This window comes from Prionailurus viverrinus, chromosome E1, assembly GCF_022837055.1.
Source record: "Prionailurus viverrinus isolate Anna chromosome E1, UM_Priviv_1.0, whole genome shotgun sequence".
Taxonomy (NCBI): Eukaryota; Metazoa; Chordata; class Mammalia; order Carnivora; family Felidae; genus Prionailurus; species Prionailurus viverrinus.
The window spans coordinates 1,475,610-1,489,381 of NC_062574.1; the positions used below are offsets into that span (position 1 = coordinate 1,475,610).

A 13,772-nucleotide genomic window follows, 5' to 3' on the forward strand; every position below is an offset into this window, starting at 1 on the left:
CGCCGATGGGAGTTGAAAAGAAGGCAGCAGATTGGTAAGTTTATACTAGATGTCAGACATAGCTTGCTTTATTATTATTATTTTTCCACTGATCCAGTAACTAAACTAAAACAGTTTTCAAGAGTAGACGTGCCAGTTCAGCTTAACCCTGGTACCTGCGGGCCCACGAGATGCATCCGGGCGGCAGAGAAAGTGCTTCCGGTGTCTTGTGCTTTTCCTTTAACCTCAGCTTCCGACACAGAGAGCGCCCAGCCTCGCTTTCAAGTCCTCGCGGTTAATCCAGCCCCTGAACTGGTCTCGTCTGCCACCGTCGGGCGCACTCGGCAAGCCTCAGTAGCATCTGCGGCCTCCGACGCGAGAGAAGATGGCAGGAGAGAGACACACGGAGCTCGGAAATTCGGTCACTAGCCAACGGTCTGCTCTCAACCTTCGTATTTTAATATAAAATATTCATACAGCAAACAACACGTCTGTGTGCTAGCTGGGGGCTGTTACTGGTGAGCGCCGGGCGACGGGAAAAGGAAGCGCTCTCTCCGGCATCGAGGAACGGGAAAGGTCATTCCAAACGCGACTGGGATGTTGCTTTCAAGGCAGGGACATCTTACAGCAGCACTTCCTCTGTCACGCCCGAGTCCCGTTCCCGTCCGTCCGCGTCCCCGTTGGGAAGTCCTGCTCGCGGCTCCCGTGCCACGGCCTTCTCCCGCCACGGGTGAGCCTCGCTCCTGTCCTCCTGTTCTGTGACTTCTTCAGTTAAGAGTTAAAGAATAATTAATGTTGCTCTAAAGAGGAGTTAAAAGCCCAGGGTGCGGGCCACGTCCTGCGGCGGGTGTCATGTCTCCGGGAGCTGGTTGATGTCCGTCAGCTTGGTGTCGTTGAGAATCGCCCGGATCCTCTCCAGGGAGCCCGCTTGCCGGATTCGCTCCAGCTGCACCTGGGGGGCGACAGTGAGTCAAGTGCGTGGCCTCCTGTCGGGCCTGGCCCGTTGGCTCACCGAGACTGGTCACCGCAAGAACGAGCACATGCCAAAGACAACCCCCTCTGGGGCACCCCGGGGGCTCCGTCAGTTAGGTGTCCGACTCTCGATCTCACAGCTTTGTTGGTTCGAGCCCCACATCGGCCTCTGTGAGGACAGTGTGGAGCCAGCTTGGGATTCTCCCGCTCCCTGCCCCTCCCCTGCTCATGCTCTCTCAAGATAAGTTTAAAAAAAGGCTAACCCCCCAAAGCTGTGTCCAGCAGGCCCCGTGAGGTGCTAGGACCACGGGAAGGGGGAGGAGGCTGGACCCCTGAACCCCAACACTGTACAGCTGAGTCATAAGAAAACACAAGAACCCAGCTTCGAGGGTTTGGAACCATATACTGTCACTGTAGGTTTCCGTCAGGGGACCTAGGGAAGGGAACGCAGGGTGCACGCCAGGGGGTACGCGGTACTGGGGACAAGGAGCCACGGTACTTCAGGGACCTGAGGACACAACATGTAAAAGGCTCTCGGACAGAGAAACCAAGCGTAGGGACGGGCCCGGCGGGAGGGGTGTCAGCGGTACACCGAAGACGGGGCGCTTTGCCGGGAGACGGACCTCGTGGCCAGTGCCACCCGGGCGTCCGGCCCGCGGGGTTGTGCGTCTGCTCACGCCTCTACCCCGCTAGCTACTGGTGGCGTCGAGTCCGGGCCCGGCAGGTTGCCGGGGGTCCCCACGTGCCTCACCTGCAGGGTCTGAGAAAGCTTCACAAAATCCCTCTGTACTTGCTCGCTGACGTCTAGTTCCGTCTGCAGCCTCTGAGCTTTGTTCTTCTCCTCAAACAGGAGCTGTTCCACAGTCGCCTACAAAACACGAGTTTTGCCTGAGAATTAATGCCAAGGAGCCGCAGGTCCCAGTCCTCTGGGACAGCCAGGGACCCGGGGGAGGGGTGGGGTCCCCCACCAGCCCGTCAGGCTCCCTCCGCGGGCACGGCCGGCGGCGTCCTACGAGCTTGCTCTCGGTTGCCCTAAGATGGCCGGAAGTGAAAGCCAAGCCCCCCCTCCGTCCCGCCGCTCACCCTCACCCCTTGTGGCCCGGGGACCACGACTCATCAGCAAAAGGCGGAAAGCAGCTGCTAAGATCTGGAGCTTTCCCGGCAACGTGGACAGAAACTTCGGAATTAACCAGGACAATCAACACACCCAGAAGTCTGTGCACTCGGAGGTGTGACCCCGCGGCTCCAGGGGACCCTTCTAGGAATCCTGCCCCACGCTCAAGCCCACGCACTGGGGTTGTATCTGGACTCCCCTTGGGCGGCAGACACTGGGGAGGTCGGGCACGCGGAAGGACGCGGTGACGGAAGGGCCTCCGGCTGCGGGCGGGGCCCGGGACACGGGCGTGACCCGACCCCAGCAAGGGCATCTCGTCCTCCTTCCGCAAGCGGGGAGCCTCGGTGGCTCTCGGGGGCCCTGTGCTGAGCTGCGGCGCTCCTCCCCAAACAGGCAGGATGTGACTCCCTGTGCCTGGCACGACTGTCACTAAATGATCAATGACCGTGTCACCTTCGCGGCCGTCTCCTTCCTCAACTGCTCTCCCAACGTGCTCTTCGTCTCCTGCACGCTCTCCAGCTGCCGAGACTTCTCTCTCAGCGACGACTCCAGCTGTGGCATAAAGACAGACCCGGGAGCTGAGGACCCGCCCGGGGCCCCCGCGGCCCTCACCCCGAGGGCCTCCCAGCCGCTCCTTGCAGCGGGACCTGGCCCGACTCTGGTCTGTCGCCTGTGTCCAGCCAGGGGGTGCCACCACCCCCCCGCCGGCCGCCCATGGGGTGAATGTGACATTCGTGACACTCACCTGTCCTTTTTCCACTCTTATTCTTTCTAGTTCGGCTTTTAGGCTAGAAACGGAGGCTGGAAGGGAAAGGGAGCAGCGCCAGCACTCACTGATTATTTTGCACATTCACGTTTTCGCTTACGCCCCGTCCCCCGTCCCCCGTCCCCCGGGGCTCAAGCTGAAAGGGGTCAGACCCCGATCCCGGGGAGCCGACGCCCTTCAACAGCCCCACCAGCCGGCAGCGGCCTCAAGCCCAAGCGCCGGCAGAGGCCACGCGGACACAGCGTGGCGTGGACCGTGTGGACACCAAACGTCCCCGTCGAACTCGGGAGGAGGGGGCGGTGGCCCAGCGGGGCTCTCCTGACACGGGGCTCTTGGAGGGAGGGAGCGGCCTCTGTCGTTAAGGCCCAGTTGAATCTGGATTCGCTCCGGACGAGTCGCAAGTGAGAACCCTTCCTACGCTCCTTCCTGCACTTGCCCTCTGCGTTTCCTGGGGCCCCCGTCCCCGCGACCCGTGCCCCCGCGCCGCAGCCCGCCTTCACCTAGCTCTTCCTTGCAGTTTTCTATCTCCAGCTGCAGAGTCTCTTCCAGATTCTCCTTCAGACACTGCTCCGCCTGAATCTGCTCCTTCAGGAACAGGATCTCGGCCTTGAGCTTCTCCTCCGTGTGCTCCGCCGCGGTGCGCACGTGCACGATGCTCTCGCGGTAGCTGAGGGCCAGTTCCCGCAGCGCCTGCACCGGGGACACGCGTTACCGCGCTGGCGGGGCGGCCACACGTCTCCCGCGACCAGAACCTCGGGGGTTTCGCGCGGTTCGCTCGCTGCGACTCGGCGCCAGCTCCCTGGGGGCAGGGGGCCCGCGTGCTCCCCTTCGGCACAGTGTAGATAAGACCCTTCGGGCCAAAAACGTGCCCCGTGGACCAGGCAGCTCTCCCTCCAAACGGTCTCCTACGCTTTGGAAAAGTAAAACCATTCCTGACTTACAGTGTGGGGGTCACTCTGAACAGCCGGGGGCTTCCACAACCAGCTGGGGGAATCTGAGGGGAGGCAGGGGGTGAGGACCGACCAGGCGGAAACTCGGAAGCCAGCGTGGAATCGGGGCGGACCGAGCGCGTTAACTGGCTCATGTACTCACTCGAGCGCTACGCTAGGCCAGGGGCACGGACGGCAAAGAGCGGCTTTCTAAGGTGACCAGCTGTTCTTCCAGAGTAAGTTCAGTTTAAGCCTTGTTTCCCTAAACTGCGTTTTTTTCTTTAAAAAAGTTCAAGTAGGGGCGCCTGGGTGGCGCAGTCGGTTAAGCGTCCGACTTCAGCCAGGTCACGATCTCGCGGTCCGTGAGTTCGAGCCCCGCGTCGGGCTCTGGGCTGATGGCTCAGAGCCTGGAGCCTGTTTCTGATTCTGTGTCTCCCTCTCTCTCTGCCCCTCCCCCGTTCATGCTCTCTCTCTGTCCCAAAAATAAATAAACGTTGAAAAAAAAAAAAATTTAAAAAAAAAAAAAAAAAAGTAAAAAAGTTCAAGTATTTCCTAACGCTAACGTGAACACTGGGATTAATCTTAAGCTACCCACCAGAAGTACATAAAATAAATGCCAGCAGTAAAAAGAGGAAGGAAAAAACGATGACCAAAACGTCCCTAAGATTGATCCCTGGGGCAGCTCGAAGAATCACGGCTTACAGGCTAGACTGGTTACATCCTTGCAGCGTTCTTGGAAGTTGTTCTAAATCGAGGAATTCCAAGTCTGGAGAGCTTGGAGAAGAGGGATCCCCTGCCCAAAGGGACAGCTCGGCAGAGGTGAAAAGTGGCCGAGAGCACAAGCAGACAGGTCCCCGCGCTTTCTCGGCCGAGATCAGCCACCAGTTCAGAAAGGAGAGCGGGTGCCCCCCCCCGAGCACCGGCGACCTGCAGACACGATCGGGAGGGCAGGGCGCACGCGGCGAGGGCGGCAAGGCGCCCAGTGAGTAAACAAAAACGAAAACCAGAAGTTGGTTTTTAAATAATTCTTAAAGTGGCGCCTGGGCGGCTCAGTTAAGCATCTGAGTCTAGATTTCAGCTCAGGTCACGATCTCCGGGCTCGTGAGATCAAGTTCCCACAGGGGCTCACGCTGACAGCACAGAGCCTGCTTGGGATTCTCTGCCCCTCTCCCCACTCCAGCACCTGCGCGTGTGCTCTCTCTAAAAAAGATAAAACAGAAATGATCTGGTCCTGCACAAGGAATTTACAGACCGATTCGGCTACAGATTCTTGGGATGCTGAGAGCACGAGTGACGGGAGAAAAGCCAGACAGGCTGGGCTTTCTCAAAGATCAGAACTTTTGTGCTTCCAAGTGTACCATCAAGGAAGTGGAAGAGAGCGTCCACGGGACGGGAGAAAACGTCTGCCGATCATTTACCCGGTAAGGGACGTGCATCTGGACTATATACTGAGCCCTCGTCACTCAGCAGTAGAAAGCGGCCAACCCAACTTAAAAACGAGCAAAAGAGGGGGCGCCCGGGTGGCTCAGTCGGGTGAGCATCTGAGTCTGGATCTCCGCTCAGGCCTCGCTTTCAGGGTGGTGAGTTGAAGCCCTACGTCGGGCTCCACCAGCGTGGAGCCTACTTAAAACAAACGTGAAAAATAAAAGCGAAAGACCTGAATAGACACTCCTCCAAGGAAGACCGACGAATGCGCAACACAAGGAGAGGTGCTCGGCACCGGCCGTTAGGGGCAGCGCAAATCAGAACCACGGCGGACGCCGCTTCGTGCCCACGGGCACGACTGGAGTAAAAGCGACAAGCGCCAGCGGGGACGTGACAGATCCTCACACGACTGCCGTGGCCTCGCAGTCCCAGTAGAAACAAACAGGTCCGTCCACGCCCAAACGTGTACACGAACGTTCACGGCAACGTTATCCGTAGCCGTCCGCGCGTGGGAGCGCCGCCAGCAGCCAGGCGGAGAAACAAACCAAACGGCCCTCCGGCGGCCAGTGGGAACGGCACCCGGGCCCCCGCTATGTGGAGTGCGGGTGAGCCTGGCGCGAGTGCCCGTGTGGAAGCCAGACACAAAAGTCACAGTCCTGGGAGCACAACAGGTTAGCGGTTGCTTCTGGCTGCGGGGAGGAGGGGAGGGGGCGGGGAGAATGAAGGGGGGGGATAAACACGTTCTGAAATGGACTGTGGTCACATCTGCGAATACCCGAAAAACCGCTGAACTGTACACGTTAAACGGGTGATTTCTTTCGCATGTGATTTATATATTGGTAAAGGCTGTTTTTAATAGTTAAAAAAATGTTTTTAATGTTTGCTTATCGCTGAGAGAGAGAGAGACCGAGCACAAGCGGGGGAGGGGCAGAGAGAGAGGGAGACACAGAATCCGAAGCAGGCTCCAGCTGTCAGCACAGAGCCCGGCGTGGGGCTCGAACCCACGGACTAAGAGATCCTGACCTGACGTGAAATCCAGAGTCCACTGCTTAACCGACTGAGCCCCAGGTGCCCCGGTAAAGCCTGTTTTTAAAAAGAACTGGTAGGGGCGCTCGGCCGGCTCAGTCAGCGGAGCGTGCGGCTCTCGATCTCGGGTTGTGGGTTTGAGCCTCACGTGGGGTGTAGAGAGGACTTGGGAGCAAAGCCTTAAAAGCTAAGAGAAAAGCACAAGCTGAAAGAAGCGGTGGCCGCTTCGGACGTACGAGCCCTGTGTCCGCACGGCGGGGGACGAGGTACCTCGACGGTGTCCGGGAGGATGAAGTTCTCCGCCTGCTGCAGGGACGCGTGCAGGCTGTGCTTCCCCTGCAGGCTGTCGTTGTCCTTCTGCAGCCGCGCCAGCTCTTCGGACACCCGCTCCCGGGACTGCGTCAGCACGGCCTGACACCGAGACAGAGAAGGTGAACCCCGTGCTCGCGGCCGGGCGCCACCAGCGCGGACAGCGGCGGGTGCAGGGTGGAGGCCGGGGAGGCGCGCGGAGGGCAGCCCCGGGGCCTCCGTGCGGACTTCACGCGGATTCGAGGACAGAGGTGCGAAGGGAGCATCCGGGCTCGCGCTCCGCGGTCCCCACCGAAGGCTCCGAGTGGTGAGCCCCCGGCCCCGCACTGGACAAGCACCGCCATCTCTGCTGGGCAGACCTCAACCAGACCGAGCGTGAGCCGCAGGACGACTGTCTCCCCCGGCATGTGTTCGCCACAAGCCCGGGGACCGAGCCCCGCCTTCCTCCCCCACCACACACGTGTCACGAGCACGGCCCCGGGAGCCCAGACCCTGGAAGAGAGCACTCGGGGATCTCCGCGTGGGGGCTGCAGGGACGCCAGGCGGCTACTCTGCGTGCTGACCGCGACGCACCTTCAGGTCTTTAGGGAGGCCTTGCGTCAGTGAAGTTACTCTGTTTGAGCATGTGATAAAATCCTACAAAAGTGCTGGGTTTCTGCTCATTTTTAATACTGAGGCATTTAACTTACATGACGTACAAACGTGGAACACTCACTCCTCCAACATTTATTAGCAGCTGCCTCTCCGTCTGGGCATTTTGCTGCGCACCGGGACACGGAGACACAAGAGCGACACTGTGCCCCAGAGAAGCTCCCGGTGCAGCGGAGGGAGAACCGACCCTGACCCGGCCGAGCTGCAGGTGCGGCCAAAGAGACGGGGAGCAGCAGGGATGCAAGGACAGGCAGGGCGGGGGGAGGCGGAGAGCGCAAGAGCATGGCCCAGAGAGGGCAGCTGCTGCGTCCTCAAGGACACATAGGCTGCTGGCGGGCAGACAAGGTCTTGCACAACCTGGCAGGCTTTACCTGCACTGACTTCAGACCAGACTCAGCCGTGCTTCGGGCTCGCTCCTTCCTACCCACCCATTCACAACAAAATACCGGCGTCCAATCACTGGCATTTGAAAGAAGGGAAAGAATCAAATGCATATATTTGCTTACTTTTGTAACGAGAAAAACACAAGGATAAACCAAAAGTAAGTTAAAATGATCCTACATGGGAGGGGGCAGGAACGGGGTGAAAAGATTAGAAAACAGAAGAAATCTGAGTGTTTGCAAGCTTGCACGGTTCTGCCTTGTGAGCCGTGCTGGGTGTTCAAGGAAAAGTGAATCCCAAAGTTAATACAAACAGAAACCAATAGAGCTGATTTAAGTAACTTTTAAATACAGTACTCAGACTGTAACTCCCTAGCTGGGATACAGTCTAAGAGCCAAAAGAACCACAGAGAAACCCTGGATTTCACTTAATAATTTTGCAGTTGGTGGCCATGTTAACGGTCCTCCTGCAACAATTCCGTCCCCACCTCGACCAAGCAGTCACCTTCACATCACCGATAACGGGGCACCTGTCAGAATGTGCGCCTCGCTGCCCTGAACTCCCGCTGAATCAGTTCATCTCCAGGCTCTTCTTGCCCAGAATCTAACCTGAATCCAATCACGGAAACAATCAGACACGCGATTCTCCCAGGCAGCCGGTCTGGACCCTTCAAAAGTGTTGACGCCATTAAAGCCAAAAACAAGTGGTGACTGCTCGAGATGAAAGGAGAGGAAACTGACAGGACATCCTGGACTGGTTCCTCCATCAAAAAGTCAAAGCAAGAAACTGGAACCACCACTGAAAACCATCATGGACTCTGGGGACAACGGTCACGCCTCTCTGTGCTGAGAAGATGTGTGTGGGCGCACCCGGCAGCACCTACTTACGGCGGCTCAGGAAACACAGGTACGTGCGTGGACGAAAGAGTGACATACCACTGCCACGCGTGTGAAAGCGTGGCAAGATATTAACTGGTAAATCTAACTGAAGGTTTTCGGAGTGGTCATTCCGCAAACCTCTCGAGGCTGAAATCTTTTGCGATGTTAGGGGGAAACGCCAAGATCCCAACCCCTGCCGTGTCTGCGCTTCTCGGAAGGCGCACCAGAAATTGAGTTTCTTGCTCTCAGTGCAAGAACCTTCGAAGGTAACCTCCAGAAAACGGTTCCCGGGACCTCAACCTCATGCAACACTCCTCCAGTGTCACCCACAACACACTCGCTTAAAGCGGAATCCACTGAAAAGTGTTTGCGAAGGCAGCCGGGGCTTAGAGGGCACGCGGGGAAGAGTTGAGGGAGGACAGAGAGGAGCACGGAGGCTAATGGGATGACACTTGTGGGCATCCCCAGTGGTTTCTAGGCAACGACTATGATCTCGAATTCTCTGAGCACTGAAAAGACCCTACACTCCCTCGTCAGTGACTAGAAGGACAGCTCCTCACGAGACCAGGGCCAGAATTCGGGGATCGCCTCAAAGGCCACTCGGCTGCTGACCCAATGCCGATCAGAAACAGCATCTCCATGCGGCCGGAGGCGTCTCTTCCCCGTCAGGAGGCAGCTCCGTGGGATCACCCAGCAGCCCCGGCCCTGCCATCATCTACGAAGGGCCCTCAGACGCAGGCTCCGACTCAGGAAAAGCACGAACCCAGCACACGGAACCAGTCTGGGGAGAGGCAAGGCCCAAATCTGGGGGGCTACTCTGCAGGGGTCCCAGCCAGCCCTTCGTCAAGAAGCTCTCTGCTCCCAACCCCCTCAGGGCAGACGGCCTTCTGGAAGCTTCTCCATGCCGTCAGGATACCTGTGAAATGAATCGGACTGCTTTAAATAAACGAGCTGTTGAGGAAAAGTGCAGGACTGTTCAAAGACTCCATCTGTTGGGCTTTGGGAGATTTCGATATTCAGCATGTACTTGGAACCCACAATTAAAGGTTAGTCCAAAGTTTACTCTGTTGAGGTTTCCGAAAGCAGAAAAGTAAAGCAAGTTAAAGGTAAGAATATGTTTTGGTCACAAAGGCAGGTCTGCAAAACAGCTGCACCTTCACATGACCTTGTCTGGTACAGATGTCACTTAGGCCCCGGACAACGGAACAGTGTAACCACCTGGCCAGGAAGGTAAAGTAGCAGAGAGGATTTCAAGACAAAACAAAAAGGAATATATTTCACATAGTTAACGTTTATTGAAACACTGACTTACCATCTGTTCCTGAACATCCCTTTTTGCCTGGGAAAACCCCTGCTGTAAGTCCTCAAGCAAGAGCTCAGACGCTTGGGCTCTTTGGACAAGCGCAGAGATCTTAAAAGAAAAAAATGCACACACAGAAAATAGTCAGGAACCTGGTTATTCTGAAACTTACCGTCCCACCCCTGCTCGTCTGCTGCCCAGAACTGACGCTTTATTCAATTATCGTAACCCACTCTCATCTCTATGCCCCAGAGGCGCGTACACCTTCCGCGCCTCAGACCTTCCCATCACACAGGGGCACCAACAGCTCCCGGGGCCGCACCCACCGTACATGGACAGACAGCACAACAAGGACCTCCAAACACAGATGCTAATACATGCTACCTACTTTACTCTTAAAGGAGCCTTAAAAAAAAAACAAAAAAAAAACAAAACAAAAAAAAAACTCAATAAAAATTTTGAAACTGTCCACACAAAAAAAAGCAGCATAAAGCTTAAATGAATCTTCTCTGAACTAGCTTTAATCTTCGAAGATGATTTACTTAAAAGTGAGAAACACATGAGTAACATTACCAAACTCTGAACTCTAATGTCTATTTATTTTTGAGAGAGAGACACACACACACAGAGCACGAGCTGGGGAGGAACAGAGAGAAAGGAGGAGACACAATCCAGAGCAGACTCCAGGCTCTGCACTGTCAGCACAGGGCCTGACGCGGAGCTCGAACCCATGAACCATGAGATCATGGCCTGAGCCAAAGTCAGATGCTTAACCAACTGAGCCACCCAGGAGCCCCTAAACTCCCTGAGAATGTTCATGTGAAAGTTGGTGACTCATACATAATAATCAAAATAAATTTGTTTAGACGTTTATTTTTTTAACGTATTGATTTCTTTTGAGACAGAGCGGTGGGGGGGGGGGGGCAGAGACAGGGAGAAAGAGAATCCAACAGGCCCGCGATGTCAGTTCAGAGCCCAACGCGGGGCTGGAACCCACGAACTGTGAGATCATGACTTGAAATCAAGAGTGGGACACTTAACCGACTTAGCCACCCAGGCTCCCGTGTTTAGGTGTTTACAGAATTATTATTGCCAGAATTCTGCTGCCAGTAGTGGCAGATTGGGTCATGTGAACCAAACCTCCTATTGAGAATTAAGAAAACCAGACAAAAATATGAAAGGTATCTACCCAAAGGCACCAGAGAACAAAACAAAAGGAATCACAGAGCCGAGGACCAGAATCAGGACCCCCGGAGGGAGGGTGGAGCAAAGCAGCATCTGGAACAGTCCTCTCTAGAAGCACGTGCCAGTCCCAAGAGAAACAGGGGACACGGGAAGCTGAGCACCCCACGACAGAGTGACAACAGAGAAGAGTGCAGAACCCACGATGCAAAGGGACCCTGGTAAGCACACTGCACTTTGGACTGGGTCCCCAGAAGGCTGCATCCTAGGGTAAGGGAAGAATTTAAAGTAACCCAACCTTCACAAGTTCAGAAAACGTCAATTTCTATGTCTGGTTCGGGTGGCCCAGGATTGTTAGCACCACCAGTTCCTTGCCTCTCATCAGGAAAACGGCTTTATGTTATTCCATCATATTCACATACAGCGTCAAGCACACAAGAAAAATGCACAAAGAAAGGACAAGAACAAAAAGAAACAAAAAAAACCCAAAACAGGTAGCAGAAACACCTAAAATGAATCCAGATGTGTGGATTATTGGAGACAGACTTTTAAATAAACTATATTTGACTTGTTCAGAGATTTAAAAGACAGAATTTAGAATTTCCAGAGAACTGGAAACAATGGAAAATGACTAAGTGGAAAAAAAAATCAATTAAATTAAAAATTCAGTGGATGAATTTAACAGATTAGACCCATCTGAAGAGAAAATTAGTGAACTGTAAGACAGATCTGAAGAAAATAAACAAAGACAAGAGACGGAAAACACAGAAGAGGCTTAAAAAGCCATATAGATTAAAACATGAAGGTCTCACATATATAAACCTTTAAAGAAATATGGCCAATGGAAAAATGACCAGGAGAGCAAAAAATAATTTCCCTGTAACTTCACTCCTAGATACCCTCCAGAGAAACGAGGCCACACACCCACCAAAGACACACAGAAACATTAGAAAACGTATTCGTTCACAACAGCCAGAAACTAAATACAATCCACGTATCCCTCAACTGCAGAATGGATCGGACACCGATATCCAACTACTGATACACAGAGCAACACGCAGGAGTTTCAAAGAATCGTCAATCAACGACCAGATGTGAAAGGTTCCGCACGACAGGATTCCATTGATATGAAGTTCAAGAACAAGCACTACAAACAGTGTCGGGAGTCAGAATACCGCCTGCCTCTAAGTGCAGGCAGGCCAGGTGTTTATTTGGAAAGCGCATGAGTGTACTAGAAAGTTCTGCATCTTGCTCCAGGCGATGATCACCCTGGTTACGTTTTTTCACATGTTAAAATTCATCCAATTTTACGCTTGAGGTTTCTATACTTTATGTCTAGCTCAATAAAAGCAAGGTTTTAAAAGATTCATAATGGCTTATGATGTAAGACATCAATTCAGGAATCCAAGAAACCCTGTGAACCCCAAAAGCAGGAGAAATATGAAAAAAATACACATAGGTACAGCACAGTAAAACTGCTAAAACAAAAGCCAAAAAGAACATCCTTAAAATAGCCAGGGGAAAAAAATGACATTATACCCTCAAAGAAGCAATAGTAAGACTGACAGCCGACTTCTCGTCAGAAACACGGAAGCCAGAAGCAATGAACAGGAACTTCAAAGCGCTAGAAGAAAACAGCGTGAGCGCTCGGAATTTCACAGCCAGCCAAGTACCCTTCTTGAAGGTGGAAACGTAAAAATCCATCTAATGAACAAAAATACGAGAGACTGGAAACTTCCAAGATGGACTAAACCCACCGCGGCCTTTCTCTACCCTGATGATGACTAAAGACTCTGGATAAATACAAAGGGCAGGGACCCAAGGATGCTGAACACTGAGCAGAAGCAGAAGGTTTAGAAAAGGAAGTCCAAGCGGGAAGAAGCACCAGGATGGAATTTACTGCTCACAGGGCAGGGGGGCGGCTACTTCTCAGCAGCAGAGCAGCTCAGCGGACAAGACTCCACCGACCACAGCACCAGCGCAGGGTCCCCGCAAGCTCAACAACAAGGGCGCGTTCTCAGGGAGGAGGGTGAGAGAAAGGGTCCCCGCACAGGTCCCACACCCGCCCCTGCGCTACACAAATGAACACGTCCGAAGGCTTTGCAAAGACGTTAAAAACCAAGCTGGTGTTAAAGCACCACTCACAGGGGGCAAGTCACAACCTGCTAACTGAACTTAATCAGATGAACAGAACCCGGAGTCGCACACACAATATCCACAGCTCCCAGGATACAATCTAGGAGCACCTGGCATCGAGAGAATCAGGAAAACGGGCCCCATTCTCCAGGGAGAAGGAACACACACACACGCCGACCCCATGACGGCGCGGGGGAGTCATCAAAGGCTGTGACGCGGGTATTGTAACTGTGCTGCGTGAGGCAAAAGTAAATGCTTTGAAATGAATGAAAACATAGTTCTCAGCAGGGAAATAAAAACTTTAAAAAGCAGCAAGTGAAAAATTTACTATCAATCACAGCACGGAGATTGGCACCAATGGAAGAGAGTCCTAACCCTGACCCCACACACATACTCACTTGACGAGTGACAAAGGTGACCTCGCAGAGCAGCAGGAAAAAGCTGATCTTCTCACTAAATGTACAGGAACTGGCTATCCATGTGGAAAAATTAAATCTTTACCTCACCTATAGTATATACATAAAAGTCAGTTCTGGATGGATTTTTAGATAGAAACGTGACTACATACCGAATATATATGAAACGTCCTTATGATCCCAGGACAAGAAGACATTCTTAAAAAACAAAACAACACACAGAACAAACATCAGCAATCATAAAGGACCAATGGGGTGTCTCTGAGTGGCTCAGTCGGTTGGGCATCCAACTCTTGATTTTGGCTCAG

At 53.8% G+C, this 13,772-nt stretch overlaps 1 protein-coding gene across 4 annotated transcripts in view; it reads right to left on the reverse strand.

Annotated features, from left to right (window-relative positions):
• Positions 1-35: 35 nt before the first annotated feature.
• Positions 36-13,772, reverse strand: part of RABEP1 (rabaptin, RAB GTPase binding effector protein 1) — a 102,634-nt gene continuing 88,897 nt past the window's right edge. For all 4 annotated transcript variants that reach the window (XM_047832215.1, XM_047832214.1, XM_047832216.1 and 1 more), the window contains 7 exons: positions 9,743-9,841; positions 6,482-6,622; positions 3,332-3,521; positions 2,811-2,866; positions 2,519-2,617; positions 1,703-1,819; positions 36-931 (listed from right to left, as the gene is read on the reverse strand). In XM_047832215.1, the coding sequence (XP_047688171.1) occupies positions 830-931; positions 1,703-1,819; positions 2,519-2,617; positions 2,811-2,866; positions 3,332-3,521; positions 6,482-6,622; positions 9,743-9,841 (804 nt within the window). In that variant the 3' untranslated portion in view covers positions 36-829. The remainder of the gene's footprint in view (positions 932-1,702; positions 1,820-2,518; positions 2,618-2,810; positions 2,867-3,331; positions 3,522-6,481; positions 6,623-9,742; positions 9,842-13,772) is intronic.